We start from the raw sequence: 23859 nt of genomic DNA on the forward strand, positions 1-23859 counted from the left end.
AATAAACAATATTAAAAATAAACATTATCAAAATTGACAAATCATGACTACTACTCTTCAAAAAAATAAAATAAATCTTGCAAAATCTTGCAAAATCCAGGAAGTGATTCTAAAGTTCTGAAGCACAAATAAATACATTTTACAGAATTTTGTTCCAGATTTGTTTAAAGCACCTTTGAAGTTTGAGAGTTTGTAGATACAATCAGAAATAATTTACCTGGTAATTTGTAGGTTTTCGACTCTTTTGTCTAGATATAATTTCTTTCGTTGATTTTAATGGTAGATTTTCCTAAAATCAAGCACATTTACAGCTTATCGCAATGTATAACACATTCTAACCAAAGGTAATTAATTCCAGTTAAAGTGATTCAATATCTTGTCTGAGTTTTTAGCAGTGGAATTTTAGGAATACAAAGTTCTGACTTGTTTGTTGCTTTTATGTCAGCTGTCAAGCTGCATATCTATATGTACTTTTTTGTTAACATAAACACCTAAAATTTGTTTATTCTTTAACTTCTTGTTGAAGGTTTACATGTTGTGGTGAACAACATAAGAAATTACATTAAAGTTTATATGTACAGCATGAACACTGTTAATTTTCCTTTATTTAATTAATTTTTTTTCCAAATTGTTCTTGGCAAATCTATAAACTAATGTTCCCTATAATAGCCATATTATAGGGAACATTAGTTAATTTCCCCCGCAAAATAATAATTTTTTAACATTACTAAACATAAATGTAACCAAAAACCATTTTTTTAAAAAGCACTTATGCAAAAAAAGTTTACATAAGCTCTTAATTACAAAAATAAATAGATTTGTATGCATGACTTTAAAGAAAAAAAGATCTATCATAGCAGAGGCTCACAAAAGGAGTATAACATCTGAAAGAGAGAGTTTGAACCCCAGGTTAGAAATAACTATGTATTAAGGTAATTCTGTTGCTGACATGGACAAAGGCAATCATAAGGTTACAGATTCTATCAAAATTACAGTGTGATTTTTTTGAGCAAAAAGTGAAAGTTTAATACCTAAAAGCTTGAGATTGTTATGTCCTTTTAAACTATTAGTTTTTACCTTTCCTCTATAAGCTTTGGGTGAAGCATAAATATGAACATCATTTGTTGTGTCTAACTTCATTGAATGGTCATTTAACCCAACTTCTGGTAAATGGCAAACTATATTTTTTTTATTCTAAAAAAAAAGTTTTATTTTAGATAGAAGGAAATTTAAAAAATCCTTTCATTACACTCACAATAGAAATAACAATAATGAACATAAAATCTTTTAATTAATATATCAGTGGTAACATGAAGATTAGTAAAGTCGATGCACTGCACTTAAAACATGCCAAATAATTCGAAAAATGGTGGAAATACACGTGGGTAACTATAGGCCATCTGCCACCAAAATTAATCAAATTTCATAAATTTGAACCAAACCAGCCCATTTTGTAACCAATGGGTTGATGACATCATCAAAAATATTTAAAGACACACTTCCGTAAACTTTTATTGACAAGAGTTTTAAGCTATATATCCAAATTTTTGTTTTTTATTATATCACTAAAATTTATCTCCTTAACCATCGGCCTTCCTAATCTAGTGAATTTTTCCACTGGTCAAACAGCTAGTTCTAATAATAAAGATCATAAAAAAGCATTGAAACAACAAAAAGTCCATCTAAACAGGTATTTTCTGGAAGATGTTGGAATGCATGTAGAAAAAGAACAAATATTAAGTGTGTTGTATTAGCCAATTTTTGATAAAACTTGACATTTTAATAAAAGACTCTCCTTAAAAAACCTGTAATGAAACTTAGATCTTACAAGAACAAACAAGAGTTTTGAAACAAAAAACATTTACCTCTCTTATATTCTTGGGATGTTGCCTTTTTTCATAGGTTGGAGAGGAGTTTCTTCCTGTGAGTGTGGAGGCTAGCGATTTACTATTCTGAAAAAGAGGGAACATGTAGATATTAGGGAAAAGCTTGTAGCTTTAATGTATAAAAATTACATTTTACCGAGGAAATAAATCCAAAATGTAACATCCAAAATGAATAATATTTTTTAAATTTTCTTCAACAACTTTTTAACAACCATAAAACATAGCCTATATTTGACAAAACTTTAACGGGAAATAAGCCATTGAAGTACACTTTTAAGTTTGAAGCCAAATAACGTCATCTCTCGCTGTGGTAACTAGAAACCACCTGAGACCAATTTCTCGAAGCTCAGTCAATCCCATTGTTTTAAGACCAACAGGTTAATAACATCATCAAAGAACCTTTAAACCCCAAAATCCCTGTAACTATTTGTCAAAGGTGTATGATCTTATAGATTATCTTGATCCGTGTTTAAAGCAACAGGCAACTGATGAATAAATTTCTGAAGAAAGATTTTTTTTCTTTCAAGCTTTTTAAATTAGATGCTACAAGTTACCATTTTTTTAAAAGTAATTTTTATGTATATGAACGGGCCACTGCTGATGTCATCATAATTCAAATGACTGATCTTTTTCATTTTTCCTCCGCCTAACTGAATTTTTCCACGGGCTTATCGAGTAGTAAATGAAATAATATAAAACATAAGAGGCAAAGCATTAACAAAATGTCTACAGCATGCAACCAAACATGAAAAAATAGATAACTTGAAAACTGGTATTTCAAGTGTGCATCTTTTAGAAAATTTGCACTCTGGATTTCTTACATACCTTTTTTTTCTCTTACCACAAATAAAAATATGTTTAAATTACCATAATTTCAGACTGGTTCATCATTGCTGATGTCACTTTATCCACTAAGGCCACTCTTGATTTCAAAGCTTTTGAGGTACTAGAATCACAATGCTAATAAAAAAGAGGAATTAATCATTATAAAACACACGTAATAGAGTAAAAATCTTGAGGAATTGTTCCTTGTTGACTTTTATTAGAATTATGAAAAAACTAATACTCCTAAATGAATTTGAATGCGTTAAAGAACTGATATTCCTGCAGGCAACTAAGAGCCTGCATTCTTTTTAAAAAAAACTGGAATTTATCAGACATAATAAATGAAATGAGACTTACATTGGTTCGTCTTGATGTTGCACGAGAACTGGTTAGCTGTCCAGGAGAAACTAAATAAAAACAAACCCAACACAATGAACTATACCAATCATATATAAATTTATACTTGAACAACAAAAGTATACGGAATACGAAATTTTAATAAACTTTTAACTGGATTTTAGAGTTTCACTTAACTTGGGAAACTCTAGCAAGAAAACAATATTGGCACATACATAATGTATATTAGAGTGAAAAACAAAACAGCGTTGGCACAAGTATATACCTTTCATATTTGTACTTCTTTCACAATTATGACCTATTTGCTCTGGTCTATAGCATGGTTGTTGCTTACTGGAAGGAAATTTTATGTAATCATACTTCTCATGCCAATCTTGATGTCTTTCTAATGGAAAGCTTATTTCACGTGGAAGAGGAACAACTCCTGAAGCTAGGAGACCTATGTAAGAAAATTACAAACATGCATGACGTGTGTGATAATTATATGCAAACAATAACCTCTAGTTAATAATTCCAATCTAGTTTAACGATTTAGATTATACCTCTTATAAAAATACACTGTCTGCCTAAGTGGATGTGTTTATTTGTCTTCAAAGTAGCTGGAAAACATGTTTAATTCAATATACGCATTGACATTATGCCACAACAGACTAAAGTGAGTGGTAAAAAGCCATTTTATTAGTAATAATAATAATTAGATCTCAGGATTTTTAAAAATCTAGGTGTGAGATTGAGTTTGAACTGAAAGTGGCAGTAACTCTTTTAAAATTCTAAAAATGTTTTTTTTACATATAAAGGTTATTTGTAGACTATATATTCATAATTTAATTGTAACAGTCCTGTCACGATTTTACAGCTATAATACTTTTGTCTTTCGCAATAATTCCTCTTAAAGCAAAATGTTATGAATAATTAATTAGCTTTGCCGAATATAGATTAACTGCTGTGCAATGTAAAATTATACAGAAAGAGCTGACGTATTTAATAAAACAAAACATTAGAAACAACAAAGATAGCTCATAGCAGAACAACACCCTATTGTTGTCAAACGCCTATACCCTTTAACACGGTTAACCCAACTCTTGTTATAAAACAAGAGCTCATAAAAGCCCAATTTTATTGTTGTTTCTTGTACATTTTTAACTTACGTGTTGGGGTCCATATGTACACGAAATAGTAAAAAATATTTTTATATATAAAACACTGATTAAATAACGCAGCTGTTTGGACAGCTAAAAAAGGCTGCAACCTTAATAATTCCTAATTCTCATTTATAATAAAGACCTCTATGCCCAAATGTTCTAAAGAAAAATGACATGCAATACAGACAAACTATAACTTGATAAAATTATAACACTTTACAAATAGTTGTCATATAGTATATATAATCTGCAATATAAATATCAGCAAAAATTAAAACAACAATAACAACACAAAAGGACATTCAATGCCTTTGGTCCAAATGTTGAGAAAAAAAATCTGCTTTTGATTCAATAATTTTATTCAGGAGTGAAGTTAATCAGCACAAACTACCTATTATTAACTACCTATTAAGCCTAACGTTTATATTCCTTGAGAAATAAGAAAAGAATCGAAAGTATGAACTTACCAGTTTTCCGTGCAACTTTTATATCAAGTCCTGGTTCATAACAAATATCACTAGTAAAGGCGTTTTTCACAAACATGCTGGAACAAAGTCTTAGTTTCTTCAAGTATAAGTAATGTTTGTTAAGATACACTGACAAAACATACTGCATATTAAAACATAACAACGTCCAACGAGTAGTGTATGGAGCAGCACCAACACGATCTAAAACAAGTTCATAAAAGCTTGAAATTGCAGTAGGTAAGTTCCCATACTTTATCCCAAAGAACAAGTCGTCATTTTTATAAAAAGCTTAAGCAAAGAATAACCCACAATGTTTATTTAGGGGGTGCACATTGTGCAGATAAACACCTTTTAAGAAGAAAAATGCAAACTATGCCTAAATTTCCACAAAAAGATTTATAAAACATGAAAAACTTTGAGAGTTAAAAGAGAGTCTAGAAAATGTCTCCCAATAAGATAGCTGTTGATATTGCGATTTATGTTAATTCTGTTGTTATCTTTCAGTAACCAATACTATAGCATTAGAGACTGGTGAAGCCTTCAAGTTACCTTATCTAGGTAAGAATCATTTAGCAATGGTAGCAGAGTTGAAAGGTACAGATCAACTGGCCTGGTATTTATAATCATTGTGCAAGTTGAAAGAAAGCAATTGAGGGCACACACCCGGATGTGTTCCTTGAGGTAAGCGAGATAACTTTCCCTTTTGTTGGCTATTTGTTGACACGTGTGTGTGCAAACCAATTTGTGGTTTGCGAACAATAGCAACAACAACATTGAAGGCTCCACCAGAGTTTAAAGAGGATGATGACTATAGCAGTTGGAAGAACGATTTGGAGATCTGGCAGATGTTTACAGAACTACCAAAGAAAAAGCAAGGTCCAGCTGAATGCCTGTCACTGACTGGTCGGGCAGAGGAGGCAATACGAAGCCTGACACCTGGAGAAGTTGGATCAGATGATGGTTTGGACAAGATTATATCTAAGCTAGATTCAATATATTTGAAAGATGAAAGCACAAGAGCATTTATTGCTTTTAAAGAGTTTTATGACTATAAGAGGAATAGTGGAGACAAATTTCCTGATTTTGTTGTGCAGTTTGAAAAGCTCTACAATAAGATATCCAAATATGATATGGCATTGCCTGAAGCTGTCAGGGCATATTTTCTTCTCACAGCTGCGAATATGTCTGAAGAAAATGAAAAACTGCCTCTTACAACTTGTGCAGAACTCAAGTATAAGGATATGAAGGACACAATCATGAAGATATTTGGAGAACTGAACACAGCAGAAGACGCTGTACATTTGGGAGCTCTCCCTGTGAAACAGGAATGCTTATATGGAAATCTTCATGCTGATACCAAGGACACCTTATTAAGGAATACACGTTCAAGAATGAATCCTGTTGATAAGGATGGGAAACTCATGAGGTGCCATGAATGTGACTCAACAAGACATTTTGCTAATAAATGTTCTAATAGAAATCAAGAGCAAAGAGCTTTCAGATCATGGAACAGTAGACCTACAGAAAAGAAACAAGATGTAAATGAGATCCATATCATCCTTTTTGCAGCCTCTCCAGACCAAAGGCAATATTGTCTTGTTGGAGAATCCTTTGGTAGAGGTGTCTTGAATTCTGGCTGTACAGAGACAGTGGCTGGGGAGAAATGGATGGATGAATATCTTGCGACTCTCTCTGAATCAAACAGAAATGTTGTAGTTTCAAATAGTACTGATTCTATATATAGATTTGGTGATGGAAAGGAAGTGAAAGCTACAAGAAATCTAATAATACCAGTTATTCTAGGTGGCAACAAGTATAAATTGTTGACATTGTAGAGATTGAAATACCACTACTGATTAGTCGTAGTACCATGAAGTCTCTCAGTATGAAGTTAGATTTTACCAGTGACTTCGCCCTTATTGGGAAGGAAAAAATTGACTTAATATGTACCACAACAGGACACTATTGTCTTCCACTAACACATTGTGATCTTGATGCTCAAAAAGGAACAGAAATCATTCTACATGGAGAAAATTTGAAAAATATTAGTAAGACAGAGAAAATGAAGAAAGCTATGAAACTGCACTGCCAATTCGCTCATGCTGGCAAAGAGAAGCTCAAACTTGTAAAGGATAGTAATTTGTATGACAGGGAATTTTTGTCATGCATCAAAGAATGTTACAATGATTTTGAAATATATCACAAATATAAAAGGCCATACAGTAGACCAGTTGTGGGTATACCTCTGGCAAACACTTTAAATCAAGTAATATGTATGGATTTAAAGGTTTATGAGCATAACAATACATCTTACATATCAATACATCTTACATATCATTGATGCTGCAACTCGTTACTCTGCTGGATGTCAAATCGAAACATAAAGATGTCATTGTCAGTAGAGTGTTTAGATTTTGGATTGCATACTTCGGATCACCAAGTACAATCTTGACTGACAATGGTGATGAATTTTTGAATAAGGTTTTACAAGAAATGAATGAAAAGCTCAATATTGAGACAAAAACAACAGCAGGTGAATCTCCTTTCAGCAATGGTATTGTGGAAAGACATAATAAAATTCTGGCAGAGACCATGTTCAAGACAATTGAGGATACGAAGTGTAAACCAGACGTAGCACTAGATAGACGTAGCACTGGGCCCTCAGCGCAAAGAATTCTTTACAGAATCATGGTGGCTACAGCCCAAACCAATTGATATTTGGCCATAATGTGAACACACCCACTATTCTGACAGATCATTTACCAGCATTGGAGCCAACTATGTCAAGTGAAATAGTGAGAAAAAATCTATCTGCTCTGAAGGCAAGGGAGAATTTCATTAAAGCAGAATCCAGTGAGAGAATTAAAAGAGCTCTGAGATATAATGTTAGAACATATTCTGATAAGACGTATTTGAATGGGGAAAAAGTCTTCTACAAGCGCAAAAACACCAAGGGTTGGAAAGGTCCAGGTGTGGTTTTGGGACGAGATGGTCAAATGGTGCTTGTCAGACATGGTGGTAACTTTTACCGAGTGCATCCCTGTCAGTTGATGAAACATAGTCAAAATTATAAAGTTAGTGAATTCAAATCAGATCATGTCAAGAGAAAGGAAGGACATCTGAATAAGTTGCGTGATATGAACAATAGAGTCAATGATTGTGATAATGATGATGATGATGATGGTGATGATGATGATGGTGATGATGGTGATGATGATGATAATGATGATGATAGTGATGATGATGATGATGATGATGACACAGCTGATAAGAATGTGGTAGATGTTTATGATGATTCTGAAGATGTAGATCAATATCACAAGAACAAGATAGAAATGTAGACGAAAATGACCTAAAAGATTCTGGCACAAGTGAAAATGAAGTTAAGGAAAACAGGGATACTCATAAAAATAATGAAGATGAAGAAGACAAAGGTAGTGGTTGTACAAGTGACATTTTCAGAAGACCATCTACAGAATCCAAGAAAGTTGAATCGAAACCAAAAGCAAAATCATACATCAAATACAATCTAAATGGAAGATGTTATCGTGCAAGAGTTCTCTCAGCACAACCCAAAAGAAGTGGCACATAAAAACTGGGTTAATGTGTCTAATGATGGTGATCGAAAGCCAAAAAGCATCAATTGGAATGATGTGTCCAAATGGGTCGAGCTGGAAAATTCGGAATTCCCCGTCTATGTGTGTTATGTCTATATGTTTTCACAGGAAGTAGTTGATGCAAAGGAGAGAGAATTGCAGAATTTAAAAGAAAATGATGTCTTCAAACAACTGGTCAAACAACTGTATCAAGCAAATGGGTCATAACTGAGAAGTTCAAAGGTGAAAAAAAGTGTTGTGAAAGCTAGATTGGTGGCTAGAGGCGTTGAAGAAAATTCACAATCGTTGAGAACAGATTCTCCAACTTGTGACAAACAAAGTCTTTGACTTGCTATGGCCATCATAGTTAGCAATGATTGGCAGATCAATTCATTTGATATCACTGCAGCTTTTCTTCAGGGAAATGTATTGAAAGAGAACTGTTTCTACAACCACCAAAAGACACATTGTCATTGGGAACAGTGTGGAGACTAAAGATATGTTGTATGGGTTAAACGATGCATCTAGAGCGTGGTACAAACGAGTGAGAAGGGAAATTTTGAAACTTGGTGGTGAAATGTGTACCTACGACCCTGCTGTGTTTCACTGGTATAGAAGCAAGCAAATCACTGGAATTTTTGTTTGCCATGTTGATGACTTTGTGTATGGTGGTAGTCCAGCTTTCCACAAAGATGTTATTGCTAAACTTTTTGAAACGTTCAAAATCAGTACGCAATCAAGCTCAACCTTTAAGTATCTAGAATTAGATGTGGATTAATTTAAAAGCAAAATTAAGATTAATCAAGTGAGCTATATAGAGTCTTTGATAACTGTTAATATTAAAAATGATGTTAACAATGAACGAAAATTGACTAGCAAGGAAAAGACCATGCTGAGATTGTTGAGTGGGAAAATTGCTTGGGTGGCCGGACAAACCTGCTGGCAATCAAAGAAACTACAAAGGGTAACCAAAAGCCTAATTGCTTCAGAAACACTTGCTCTGAGTGAAGGAGCTGATGCTAGTTTTTATTTAGCCAATGTCATGCAGCAAATTTGCAAGTTGACGAAGGTTCCAAAGATCACTTGTATTTTCAACAACAAGTCATTATTTGAAACCTTGAAAACGACAAATGTCACAAAGGATTTGAGAATGCAAGTTGATATAGCCAGATTGAGGCAGATGGTGGAACAAGATGAAATTACTGTCAAGTGGGTTGAAGGAAAACACCAATTAGCCGACTACTTGACAAAACATGGAGCGTCTCCAAACAAGTTGCTTGAGGTTTTGGAGACATCCTCTACAATAATTGATTGTAGTGATTACCGTTGTTTTTGATGATTTTAATTTGTTTGTCATGTTGACTGTGACAAACAGTTGCAGCCTCCAATTTGATATTTTACTTGTGTTACTGGTGTTAATGTTGATATTGCGATTTTCTGATAATTCTGTTGTTATCTTTCAGTAACCAATACAATAGTATTAGAGACTGGTGAAGCCTTTAAGTTATCTTATCAAGGTAAGAATCATTTAACAATAGCTATCACGATTTTTTGTTTTGTTTTGTTCTAAGGTCAAATAACACCAGGAAAGAGGAAAGTGTGCTAGAAGTGCATACAAGTGCTCGATGTTTCAGTAAATTGGTAACTGTCTGTGGACATGCCAATGGGAAAAATACTTGCTAAGTAGCTCATTTTCTTTAAAGTAATTTTGAAAAAATAAATATGTGGTCAAAACAAAAGTTGGATTATTAATAACTGATGACCTTAGGGATCGTCCACAAATTTTGTACCATTAACAAGACGATATAAGACAAAAAATTAAAAAAAATTTGTCTCGTTTTGTTCTTAATTGAAATTAAGACAATTTAAAAAACGTCTCAAATATCAGGAGACAATATTTTGTCAATTCGTCTCAAAATAAAAGTGGAACAAAATATTTTAAGACAAATTGAGACGAATTGAGATAAATTAACATGCTGCGGTAAAATCACAGAGATGAATTGAGACGAACTAAGACGACAGGGATTCTTAAACACGAAAATTTTTGTAAAAAGCCAGTGTTTTTTAAAGTGGTTTTAAGACAATATAAAATGAACCGAATTTGTGGACGATCCCTTATAGATGACATTACATTTGACTCTAATATATATGTAACATAACACCTCATTTACTACAAAAAAAATTTATTTTACCTTTTGAGCAAAGCAGAAGTGATGTTGCTTCTTCGACCGAGCCAGGAGGAGGGTTTAAAACAACAGGAAATTGTAACCAAGTCGATGTGGACTTAAATTCTTTAAACATATTTGACAAAGTAATTCTAACGACAACGCCATCACTCGTAGCTACATCAAGTTGAATAGAAAAATACTTTCCAGTAACAGGCTTGAACAGAACATATAAAATGTGCCCAGTCAGCCTCAATGGAGGACTTTTGGGGTGTGGAAACTGTATAAAATTTCCGGATGGAACTTGCCCACTTAGCCGATATATTGATGATTTAATCCCACGATCCTGAAACAACCATGGGGTGTAAATTAACATAATATATATTCATATATGTATATTTATTTTTTTAAATCAATACCTTGTTTGTTTTTGCAACAACTTATTTAATTATAATTCCAATATTAAAAATTTAATGTATTTGAAACTAAGTTAAAAGTACATAACTGTCAGTTTCACGCTGAACGAATATCAAATGTACAGTGATAAACTACTTCAACAAAATTTAAAAAACTGTGTAAATCCGGTGGGAATATGTACAAGTTATAGACATAGAAGAATAATTACAATTGATAAAAACAGTTAAAAAAAAAGACGTAAGGAACTTTTAAAAAACGGAAAAAAATCGACAGAACTGTCAAAACATATCTGAAGTTTGAAAAAAGCAAGAACAATGTCAATCTTGAAATAGGAAATTATTGACTACGCCCCTGAGTACAAAAACGGTAGCAAAAAGTGTAATTTGTGTATCAACTGAAATCCAAACTGGAATTACTAAACAGAACAAAATTAATATTGAAGTGTCGTCATAGCAACAAGTTTTATTTAAACAATTTTAAATCTGTCCCTCTGGACAAATCATTTTATACGTCTTTTAACTGTTTTTATCAATTGTATTACTCTTTTATGTCTGTAACTTGTACATATTCCCCCCCAGAGTGACCACTCCTCCTTAAATTCCTTAAATAACTTTAGAAAAAGAGAATCTCCTTAAAAGTACTTAAATATACTTAAAAGATGGAAATTTTAGCTATTCTTCTTAATTTCTCCTTATTTCTTAATTTTTCTGTGTTCATGGTTGTTCATCACCAGTGAAACAAGACATATTTCTCTCTTACCTAAAATCCTATATTTTATATCTTTCAGGGCATAATTTATATGTATATTTGTATAATATGTATAATTTTTTTATCATAGAACATAGTATGTAACCTTAAAGATAGAGAACTAAAATTGGTTTTCTCCTTAATTATTCTATTTTTTTATATTTTTATTCTCGTTCGCAGCAAAATATTATTAAAAAAATGTCAAATGTCTCCTTAATATCCTTACTTTAGTTCTCATTTTATTAGTGGTCACCCAGCCACCGAATTTCTATGTACTTTGCCTTATTTTTAAATACATTGGATTTTAACATGGTTCTACTTCATCTTCGTTGGTATTAAGCACTTTCTCAACAGAAATAACTTTTGAAAACTAATTCCAATATTCCACAAATAAAAAAAATATTTATAAAGTAGATTAAATGGATGAATTCCATATATATTACATATTTTTTGCAGTTACTTGAATAGAAAGCCATTTCAATATTGCTAAAACTGTGGCAAGATGTTATTAAATATTAAGACATGAAGTACCCTGGATTAGAGGCTAAATTTCTTACCATAATTTTCACAACATCACCTTCCTTTGAACATTTCTTCCATTCACCAGCACCATAATGTTTGAACAGGTTGACATACGGTTGCTGCCAAACTATAAACAAATAAACCACAATTAGAAAGAGAATTTTTTTCATGCAATTTACTGTCCGCCCAATTTAACAATTTTTAGCATTGATATGTATATTTGCAGTAGCGAAAAAGTCTTTATTCAGAAAAAGAAACATTGACAGCAGAAGTCAGTAGAATTACACAAATTTTCGTCAGACACAAACTTTTCGTCGGACACCTTCTCTTGAATAAAAGTTCTGTCATGAAATGGAAGTGTTCTAAGTAATTACTATAACCAAATAACTGAGCATTTTTTTCCATTGGGGCTTGATCAAATATTTGATTTGCAGGGAGATTTTTCGATATATTGAATTAATACCAAAAGTAAAATTCTTTAAAGAAGAAAGTTGTGCAATGCGTTGCTAACACCTAGCACTAAAACACTATCACACATTCTTTTTTTAATCTTTATATATTTAATTTTATTATACTTATCTATTCAGAAGTTACCTAGATCTCAAAAATTAGAAGAAAAGATACGTATTTAGAAAACCGAACAGCACATTGAAAATTACAGTATATATAGTTTATAATAGCTATTTCGATAGTTCAGTTCTCAGAACTTTTTTCACTGGAGTGTGCTTTGTTTTTGTTTTTTTATCACTGGATAAAAACCAAATAAGGACTTTCTAAAAGGGAATTTCACAATTATAAAATACATATTAAAATCCTACACATAAATACAAAAGCAGAGCCATGCAGTAAACTCAATATAAATACTACTTGTCAACAATCATCTTTAAAACCAACTTAACTACACAGCACTATTGTTAACCAGTAAATGTCAAAAACATGTGCACAGATTTTTAATGTAAATATTTTAAGAAACTGCACATGTTTTTGGAGAAACTGTGCCTATTATTGGCTTGCTGTAAGATTCGTGCTTTGTACCAGTTGATCAGTAAAACTCTTTTCACTTTTAAAAAACAAGCAAAAGGGATGCTTCATAAAATTCTCAGAGGCCACAAAACACTGCGCATAAGATTTAAATAAGAAAAAACCCTTGCAGACAAAAAATCAATTAAGGTCAACATTCTTAAGCAAAAATATTCATATTTTCATTAAAGTTAAAAAATTAGACTAACCTTGTGACATTTTAGCTATATATATTTATATATGTATACCTGAAACAAAATAAGTAGAATACAACATCTCTTATTCACATTGATCAATGTAAATATACAGCATTACTAAGTGCTTAATTATTTGGCTTCTTCGCAATACAATCAAATCATTTAGATGAAAGTTATAGAGGACAGAGCATTGGAACAACCAAATTGTAGTTTTGGTTAATTATGCCAGAATTTGACACAGGAGAGATTCTCGCAACATATAACTTTTAAAAACAAGTTTTTTTCATGCAAATATTTAATCTTTTTACTTGACGGCTACTTTTTTCAAATAAATTAGTCACAAAAAAGAGAACAAATTTATGCAAACATTTTTTTTTAAAAAGCTATTATTATTACCATTATAACAAAAAAGCCTAACTTACTGCATGCGTAAGAAAAATTAAAGGCAATATGCATGCAGTGGTACACCTACCGTATTTTCCGGTATATAACCTGTGGGTTACAAGTTGATTTTTACAACTTTCACTGTTAAAAAAAGGTGTGGGTTATGTCAAAGTTTTATATTTTCTGTCATTTATTGTGAAATTCAAAGTTTATACATTCAATAATAAAAAAAGTACCAACAGGATAAAATGCAAACATCATTATAACTACATGCATGATCCTATACCTATATATACATATGTAACCTTACTTGAACTATGTGATTTAATTTTTTCACACAGTGAAATTGCTTTAGATTTCTATTGCATCTATTGCTTGCCTCCTATTATGAGCCCTCTCTCTAAATCACAATTCTAGAGATTATTTTTCTTTTGTGTTGAATGTAATTCTCATCTATTTTTTTCTTTGCAATCACATTGAAATGATTTGCTTCTGGTAATAGAGCAGTATAGCAGGTAGCATTATTTGGGTTAAATTGACATGTATTTCACAACCTAGGGCCCAGAACTTAATTATTAATTCCTGTTAAAAAATGTTAAAACTAAATGTATAGATGATAATTTTCTTTTTTTTATCTTCGCTACATTCAAGCAACAGGTGACCATTGAAAATGTCAAAAATTTATATAAATAAAATTAATAAGACACAAGCAACTATCTCCTCCCCATTGCTGCTGCCATTCTTTTTATCATGCACACTATAATTGCTGAGATATATATGGATAACAAAATTATATAAACAATAGAAAAGAATGTTCCAAACATCGCTGTTAGGCCAATTTAATTAGTTGTTCTATGGGCCATACCGACCCTAATTTTCACGAAAACAAAAAAATAATAATATCAAGTAGAAAAAGTTTTAAAGAAAAAAAACAGGAAAAAAAACAAATTCTCATCCCATCTCATGAAAATATAACTAGCTTAGAAGATAATCAATGTTATTTTTTGTTGGTTAAATGACAACAAGGTGAATCAATAACGTTACTTTACTTAGAACCACTGTTGTTAAGGCCACTGGAAGCTGATTCTTTGTTCATGGTAAATTGTTGCGATTAAACTATAATGCGCGATGCCCTAATTTTGTAATCACAAAAATAGTTACGTGGTTAAACAGAAGTTTTTAAATTTTTATGTGATTTACAACAAAAAATAGCTACTTTGGCTAAAACAGTTATAATACAAGCGAAAAACAAGACAGATTATTGTCGTAACACCTCCTTCGTTATGATTAATATATATGTTTAAAACTACACTAGCTAAACTGTAATACAGTCGATACCATTTAGGAAAAATAATAAAAACAAGATAGAATACGCTTGCCATAACACCCTCCTCCGTTATGAACTTAAAAAAATGATTTTACCGCTGCGAAAGACTTTGAATATTCTTAACTAAACAACCATAGTCTGAAAAAGAATTTGCACTTAAATTTAGATTTTCCTATCAAACTGCCAAAAACATTGAAAGAACACTAAAATTGTTTGTTTTATTATTTTAAGTAGGAGAAGAATAACTTGCTGTAGAAGTTTCGAAAGAAATTTTGAACAAAACAAGATTTTGAAAACAAATGAAAATTTAATACCGAAGAAAGAAAAAATCTAAAAATATAACTTTTGACGTTGAGGTTCTCGTCATGTCACAAATGGAGCTAAATGAATATTTAGCTCATGTTAATTGTGGTGACTTCAGTATACCTTCTAGCTGTCCTGTATAATGATAGATACCACTCTGGCTCTGACCTAGTACTGTACCTCAAATAAGGTTAAGAATAAAGCACTTCTGATTCAGTTAATAGGTAGCCATGTTGGATTATATCTGCTTAGAGCATTGTCTCAGTTGAGGCCCCTTTGTTGTCTTCTCACATCCCCCAGGCCCAATGTTCTGTACCTTCGCTGCCCGCCGTACCTAAGGCTGTTTTGGAGAAAATTAAGCGTTTGGAGTATGTTAATTTAGAACTACTCCTCCCACCATCCTTAAATTCTTCGTTTGTCCCCGATGACGAGGGTGAGTACGACCTCAATGTCAGAACTGCAGATGGAGTCCCCCGACTCTCGCTAAGCAGGAATGTGTCGGGTAGGTCTCGGATTAAGGACTTTGCCTTCTGGTGCCTAGCATGGAGCAACTATCTACGTTGCCTTATTTATTTTTATCCCATCTTGCCACACAGCTGGTCACCTATCAAACTCTAGTCACCCAGTTTGCCAACCAACACGTCTTCTCCGCTGTGTGTGCCTTCGACAAACTGCATCGGCTGCAGTTAGCTAATGATTCTCTGCGGCGATGGGACCAACTTGACGATTTGCTCGTTACGCAACACTTGAGAGGGGCTCCATTGTTAACTAAGTCATACACCTCCTCCACCTCCACAAGAACTTCCTACGCATGTTTTAGTTGTGGTCAGCAAGGACATTTCGCTACGAATTGCCCCCGGTCTTCCAGTACAGGTGGGTTAGGCCCCGCGTTTCGGAATGCTTCCCAGCATCTTCCCGCAAGCAGCTTCCACCAGGTTCGATTTCCATCAACTCCCAGGGTGTGCTGGCGGTTCAAAAGAGGCATGTCATGTTCCAATACATGTCCCTTTCCACACAAGTGCCCCCATTGCTCTAAAAACCACCCAGGGCACCGTTGCTCATTTAGACCCTCTCAGCCAAGTACCCAATAATTTTTTTCCGATTAAGTCCTTTGTTTTCACTCCTGTCAATGTCTTATTATTGGGCAATTTATTAGTTTCACATCCCAATCGGGTCTTAGTCAACTTTATCCTTTCTGGCTTTAGCCATGGGTTTAAACTTGGGTACCAACATGGACAACTTTTCCCATCAACTTCCAACAACAAATCCTCTATGGAACATGCAAGCAAAGTCGATGAAGCTATTTTAAAAGAGTTGAATAGGGGGCATACAGTTGGCCCTTTTGATTGTCCTCCTCTTCCTAGTTTTTATTGCTCCCCTTTGGGTGCAGCGCCTAAAAAAGATGGTTCCATCCGGGGAATTTTAGACCTCTCATCACCACAAGGATTCTCGGTTAACGATGGCATTACTAAGGACTCTTATTCAGTTACCTATTCATCATTTGACGAGGCCATTGATATGGTACGTGAACTCGGCCGAGACTGCTTTCTAGCCAAACTTGATATCAAACATGCCTTTCGGTTATGCCCAGTTCACCCGGATGACTGGTACCTCCTTGGTTACAAATGGCAGGGAAGATATTTTTTTGATGTTGTTCTTCCCTTCGGTGGACGGTCGTCACCGTTTACTTTTAATCACTTTGCGGACCTACTTCACTGGATTCTTCAGTACCTTGCTTCCATTCGGCAGCTACTTCATTATCTAGATGACTTTATTACAGGTAATTCCTCAAAAGCCGCCTGCCAAAATATCATCAATTTAATCCAGCAGGTCTTTAACTGCCTAGGAGTTCCTTTAGCCCCGGAAAAAATTGTTGGTCCATCTCGCGTCCTGACCTATTTAGGCATTGAAATTGATACCACTGAATTCGTTATACGTTTACCTCAGGACAAATTTGATGCTATTTTGTCCTTGTTAAGAGTGTGGAAAGGAAAGAAAAAATGCACAAAAAAGGAGCTACTATCACTCATAGGATTGTTGTCTTTTGCATGCAAAGTTGTCAAATGTGGTCGCATTTTTCTGCGCCGGTTAATTGACCTTTCTACTACTGTAAGTAGCCTTTACCATCACATTTCCGTTACGTCGGAATCCCGCAAGGACATTGAGTGGTGGCTGAATTTTTTACCCAGTTGGAACGAGATGGCGGTCATCCAAACATCATTCCTCACATCAGAAAGTTTAAACATGTTTACAGATGCTTCCATGAGTGGTTTAGGCGGTTTTTGCAATGGGAAATGGTTTTCCATCCCATTTTACAACACCAACAATTACAGCATTACCTTTCTTGAGTTGCTTGCGGTTGTTATAGCGGTACATTCGTGGGGTGAGAAGTGGTCTGATACCCAGGTTATCATTTTTACAGACAACGAGGCCATTGTCTGCATCTGGAGTACTGGTTCGTGCAAATGCGAGCACATCATGAAACTTGTTCGCTTGTTGTTTTATTTTACAGCAAATCACAACATAAATTTGCTGATGCGCCACATTTGTGGCACTTCTAATATTTATGCAGACCTACTTTCGCGTTTACAGGTCGCAAAGTTCAAAGAGCAGTGCCCATACGCCAAAGAGCTTCCTACTCCTATCCCCTCGTCAATCTCCGAATGCTTAGTGTGACAATGAATTACCTCTTCGATGCTGCTTTATCACCAAACACCAGACTTACCTACCGTTCTGGACTCTCATCCTACAGAATGTTTTGCCACCACGCCTCTATCCGGATGTTTCCGCTCATTGAATCCCACCTTCAGCTCTATGTCACTTTTATGTCAACGCGGGTCAAATATGCTACTATTAAGGTGTACTTGTGTGGGATACAGTACCAAAGTCTAATCTGTGGATTTTCAGAAAAGATATTTGACATGGGAAAATTGTACTACGTAATGAGGGGTATTCGGCGAACTGAGAATGTTGTAAGCCGCCAGAGACTGCCAATCACGCCCTCCCACCTACACGAAATGCTCAGATTTATCAACAATTCATGTTTTTCATTTTGTGACAAAGCTATGTGGCGATGCCTTATTTTGTTTGCCTTTTTTGGTCTGTTAAGAGTTTCGGAATATGTTTGCCCTTACAAAACCAATTTTGATCCCAATATTCACTTGTCCCCATCCGAGTTTAGCTTCTCACCTTGCAACAATACTCTTTATATGACTATCAAAAGTTCTAAAACCGATCCCTTTAGGAAAACATTTCGAATTAGGTTTGGGAGGATTCAGGGTGATTTGTGTCCTGTCAAAGCTTTCTCTCAATTTCTTGTGTACCGAGGTACTCATCAGGGTCCTTGGTTTGTTCTCTCCAACGGCGAATTTGTTACTAGGATTTTAGTTTCTGCCTTTGTAAAAATTAGTGTAAATGGGCCATATCTCAATACGCATAGCTTCAGGATTGGTGGGGCCTCTGCCGCAGCATGTTGCGGTATTCCAGACTCTGCCATTAAGATCTTAGGCAGGTGGTCCAGCGACTGTTATCGTCGATATATCCATCTTCCCAATAAAGTGTTAACACAGTGGTGTTCTAAAATGGCCAACCTCAATGACGTGCCTAAGTTGTGGGACATTCGATCCATTTAAATTTACAGAGTGATCTTTGTTATTTATTGTATTATAATTACTAGACTAGGTCCTGTGGTTACATACACAATTCGTGTTGTAATATGGATTTTATATATGTCAAGTATTATGACTTTGTGTTTATTTTGGCCATAGACTGTTATTTGCTTTTTATAGCTATTGTACAGTTTTACGTGTATCTAGGCTCCTTTGTATGTATGTATGTTGTTGACGCATATAAGCCGGTACTGTTAATGACTGACTTTTTCCTCCAATACCCACACTAATTTGGGGAAATTTGGGGATGTCGGGCTTCCTACGTCAGCCATATAACATTTGGACAGATGCGTGTGTGAGGCTTGTGTATCTTATTATTACTTGATATTATTATCACTTATTATCATTACGGTGAGGCACACCCTTTTATGAATCCTGATATTATTATTATGTGGTAACACACGCTGGGCCAATACTGGACCAGCTTGTGCATTCCACCTTTAGCTCATGATTATTGATAACACATGTTTATTAGGTGCAGAAGACACCATATGTGATTATCGGTTTATAGTGAAGTGCAGTGTACCTTCATGATTGAAGTGAAAGAGAAACAATATCCTTCATGCATGAGAATAAATTATTAAATAAGTATATAATTAATAAACTAAATAATTAATCATTAATTATAAGTGACAAGTAAATGTATAATTAGTTGTGAAAAGGACCTCGTGAATAGAGGATATGAGTATGTAATTCATGCATGAAGAGATCTGGGTCATGCCTTGGAAACCGCTCACAATATTATGATCCATGAGGACATAAACTTGTGAGGGGCAACCAAAACGTGCATACTCTTGAGAAATTACCCTCTTTGCCTTGGGCAAGCATTTTGGTGTGATTACCTTGTTATGATTACTAGCAGCATGCGTTATCTGTCCTGCCTTACTTATTTATTTTCTTACCCGGCATCCCAATCCATTCCCCAAATTTACAAATTGCGTTCCATGCGTATGATGTTGTATACCAAAATGTGCCATAATACAATATTCTCGATTAATAAGTGTGTTTTTACTGAGTAACCAAGACAATTAATGATAGAGTTGATAACATTTTAAATACTTAAAACACTATCTAACAAAGCAAGGAGGTTTTAAGAGAAGGAGACACATCTTCGCAAAAACATTTCTATCGCCGATTTTCATTTTTAAACTTTTAAAACACGGTTGAAAAAAGCTTTTCTATAGCGGTTTTTCGATTTTAAACTTTTAAAATGCGATCTAAAAAACATTTATATTGCTGCTATTCGTTTTTAAACTTTTAAAATGCAATCTAAAAAACATTTCTATCGCCGCTATTTGTTTTTAAACTTTTAAAATACGATCTAAAAAACATTTCTATCGCCGATTTTCGTTTTTAAACTTTTAAAACACGGTTGAAAAAAGCTTTTCTATAGCGGTTTTTCGTTTTTAAACTTTTAAAATGCAATCTAAAAAAACATTTATATCACCTTTTTTAGGTTCTTAAATTTTTAAAAGGCAATCTAAAAAAACAATTCTATCAAAATTAAAGTTTCACTCTTTGTTAAAATATAATAATTTATATCGCTTAAAAGCTTTATTTAACCCGCACAACCAACAATGCCTTCTCGCTAGTTTATTTAGTTTCCATGCAAAACTTTTATTTAATAAAACTATTAAACAATGGCTCTTTGTGTCACATTGATAGAGTTGATAACTTTGCAATTATGCTATTGGGAATAGTTATGTTAACACTATTTAACAATAGTTACACGCAGTTATAACAGGCTATTCCTTGAGACGAGTGCAATAGCACTCGTACTCGCCCGCACACTCGTAAAAAGATTTACAAGTGCTTTTTTTCGCACTCGTGAATTTTTTTTTCTAAAGTATTATAGAGTGATGAAAAAAGCTATTACGCTGATTACATAACATTCATTTCTTTGTGATTGATTTGTTTAAAAAGTATAAAGAACATTAAAGTTGGCCCCTTTCCTTCATGCTGACACTCTTATGCTTGGCTGGTGCATTACACTAAGACTCGAACAAAATACGGAACACCATTTGGAACCATGCCACAAGTCAGTCCGACCTTCATCGTCACAGAGAATACTACGAAAAGAGTGCGCACCCATGCAAGTTAAATATAACCAGAACATGGGAGAGGTTAGGTGTCCTGTACCTTAATACAGCTTTCAGACAAATGTTTTCGTGATGTAATACCAAAGAAAAAACATGTTGAATAAAGTTTAAAAAATCTTTTTAAAAGGGGAAAGAGAAATCAAAAATGTTTAGAAATATATTTAATGCCAAAAACATATAGCGAATCTGCTAACACATCATCGCGTCCAACACTTCAACCTTGCACTTGTGGTTAATACGTTCTACAAAATTCATTTCTATACAGCTTAAATAACATAACGATGCGGTAAACAAAAAATAGGTAAGTGTGAATCACAGATGCAAGTATTCACATCGCACTAGTAAATTTTGCTTACGAGTGCGATTTTTCGCACACCATAGCACTCGTAATTTTTTTAGCAGGTGCTTTTTGTAGCTCTGGCATAGTTTTATTCAAGAAATGGCCTCTTATAATAAGCTGTTTTTTACAAGACAAGCTCGCAAGATAATTAATAAGAACAAAAGACAAACAACTACCGCCTCCGAAAAAAGGTGTAAAACTTAAGCGTACGCGTATGCTTACATCTGGACTGTACTGTAAGTAAAATTTAAAGTTTACCCAAAACTTATGTCAGTTTTTACAGTAATGTAATTCTCACTGTTTGTTAAGAATTGTGTAAAACTCCAGTGGTGTTAAGGTAAGTTTTTTGTCAAGAATTTTATAAAAAACAGGTTCCAATCTTGGCATGATTTAATAGGATCAAGGTAATGCCTTTCTTTAGTCATACTACTTTAATTTCTGCAGATACAGCGTGCACAAGCAGTATTTGAAAATATGGCATGGCATATACAATTCTACGAAAAAATGGCATTCTAATTATCTCTGAAAATAAAACAGTGTACAAGTCTAACGGTGCTTAAGTCTAATGAGTCTCTTACAAGAAAACCATAACTTTAAGCTTCAGAAAGCTTAAACTGCCAGGAGTCTTTTTCAGGAGAGGTATGCGATCGCACGTGCACGCCTTGGCACACACCTAAATCGTTTTAGGCGTGTGATTAAATTCACGCCTGAAAAATAAATATTGAGTTTTCAAAATGAACCTATAAAATCCATTCTGTAGCGTGCGATGGCAACCCTCGAAATAATTTTTGGAGACTGGTCAGACAAAATGTCCGATAGATTTCCGTATTGGTCAGACACTTTTAGGTCTCAGAAATTAATGAAGAGTCCTGGTCCTTTTAATCCACGAGCAGGTTATTCATAGCCAACCTGACCATCCTAGCTAATTCACTGACTCATGACTTAGTTAAAAGAACTACAGACATAAATCTCTTTTGCCTGCCCCCTTCGTCATTGGTAACCAGGTCATACCAAGAAATCCAGCCATACGGTTTTTAACTAATGCGGAGGTGAACGTCGACGGAGCACGGACGAAGCAAGTCTGCAAAACTGCACTTACAGGCAGAATAGACATGTTATCATGGATTTAATTGTAGATAATTTCTTTATTTGACAAAACAATTGGAAACCATTCAGTTCCGAAGTTAAAGGATTTTTTTCCTGAAACGAAACCCACGTGTGGTATAATTGTTTTTCTGTAAAAATTTTGTTAAAGTGTAGCTGAACTTTCTGAATGAATTTTAAAGTTTTATTTAAGCCACTTGGATAATGATTTTTTTTAATTTGAAAACAAAGCATATTTTTGACTATTTGCTTGTGATGACCTGAAAAATAAACAGTAAATATAAAAATGACAGTATAGTCATGCATACTACTTCGGACATGTACTTCTTTTGCAGACACAGCGCAAGCGTCAATCAAAAATACCATTGGTTCATAAAAAGTAAGGTTCATTAGAATGCTTTTAGCTTAAAATCTGCTCCAGCCATGCAATGGAATTTTGCATTACTAAGCTAAAACATATTTTAAGTTTATAACCTAATCAAGAAGAAGAAAAGTTGACCAAAATGGACCCTCTGGGACTGAATACTATCAGTTCAGCCCATCCAGCTTAAATGGATGCGAAAAGGGGTAGGAGTACCAATTTGCAAGATAAACTTGCTAAGAAACAAGAGAAGTACTGGTCAAGCATGAGCCAAAGTAGTAATTCATCAAATAAATTAGAGAGCCAGCCTGGTGTTAAAATTTCGCGCCGTGTGGAATGTTTTGTAAACATTGTAGCTTTCACAATATAGCTAAAAAATCATTATGCATTTACTTATTTATTTCCTATTCATTATTCATGCCCTTAGTAGGGAAATTATATCCAAAGTACGACGACGGCACAAGAGGTTTGTCTGTCCGACACACGACGGGCTATCAAGTATCTTTTTTAAGATTCGAAAGCTGCAATGACATTGCAATCAAGCGATCCTACGTGTAAATTAATTATTTCGGTAAAATCCAGAGAAAAAAACAACAACTAAGACATCTTGTATTCGCGACGTTGGTTCAGGCGGCAACCTCGAACGGCAACATAACAGAATCTGTTTTATGTGAATAATGAGGGGATTGCTTTATTGCGCTTGCTGGATTAGTCAAAGTGTTTTCGGATTTACCAGTGAATCCTCCTCCATTATCGCAATTTTTTCATATCCCCCCCCCCCCCCCCAAAAAAAAAAAAAATGCGCCTATAAGTGCTGAGTCAAGTTGCGAAAACAAATTTTTAGTTTGTAAAGAACAATTTCGTTTCCAGGATTGTTTCTTACACAGCGAGCGACACTGTAAAATGTGGTGGAGACGACCTTGTTGAGCAAC

The 23859-nt window shown here is 34.2% G+C and overlaps 2 protein-coding genes across 4 annotated transcripts in view; one reads left to right on the forward strand and one right to left on the reverse strand.

Moving 5' to 3' along the window:
- LOC130648398 (WD repeat-containing protein 90-like) overlaps positions 1–13399 on the reverse strand; it is a 33803-nt gene extending 20404 nt beyond the window's left edge. For 2 of the 3 annotated variants that reach the window (XM_057454445.1, XM_057454444.1), the window contains exons 1-9: positions 12160–12428; positions 10466–10784; positions 4678–4878; positions 3334–3507; positions 3069–3118; positions 2754–2846; positions 1866–1952; positions 1078–1194; positions 218–289 (exon numbers count right to left, since the gene is read on the reverse strand). In XM_057454445.1, the coding sequence (XP_057310428.1) occupies positions 218–289; positions 1078–1194; positions 1866–1952; positions 2754–2846; positions 3069–3118; positions 3334–3507; positions 4678–4878; positions 10466–10784; positions 12160–12294 (1248 nt within the window). In that variant the 5' untranslated portion in view covers positions 12295–12428. Of the gene's footprint in view, positions 1–217; positions 290–1077; positions 1195–1865; positions 1953–2753; positions 2847–3068; positions 3119–3333; positions 3508–4677; positions 4879–10465; positions 10785–12159; positions 12429–13353 lie in introns of those variants that run through there. The other variant, XM_057454446.1, reaches the window with a different exon arrangement.
- Positions 13400–18033: 4634 nt separating this feature from the next.
- Positions 18034–19557, forward strand: LOC130648557 (uncharacterized). Its single transcript, XM_057454610.1, has 4 exons — positions 18034–18866; positions 19032–19090; positions 19144–19211; positions 19468–19557. The coding sequence occupies exons 1-4, from the start codon at positions 18034–18036 to the stop codon at positions 19555–19557; spliced, it is 1050 nt and encodes a 349-aa protein (XP_057310593.1).
- Positions 19558–23859: the final 4302 nt, after the last annotated feature.

This window comes from Hydractinia symbiolongicarpus, chromosome 7 (genome assembly GCF_029227915.1).
Source record: "Hydractinia symbiolongicarpus strain clone_291-10 chromosome 7, HSymV2.1, whole genome shotgun sequence".
Taxonomy (NCBI): Eukaryota; Metazoa; Cnidaria; class Hydrozoa; order Anthoathecata; family Hydractiniidae; genus Hydractinia; species Hydractinia symbiolongicarpus.

Coding starts and splice junctions, on each gene's coding strand:
- LOC130648557 (XM_057454610.1), top strand. CDS start 18,034: ATGAATTACCTCTTCGATGCTGCTTTATCACCAAACACCAGACTTACC. Junction 19,091..19,143: donor ATGGATTTTATATATGTCAA/GTATTATGACTT, acceptor TGCTTTTTATAG/CTATTGTACAGTTTTACGTG. Junction 19,212..19,467: donor TTGTTGACGCATATAAGCCG/GTACTGTTAATG, acceptor TTCCACCTTTAG/CTCATGATTATTGATAACAC.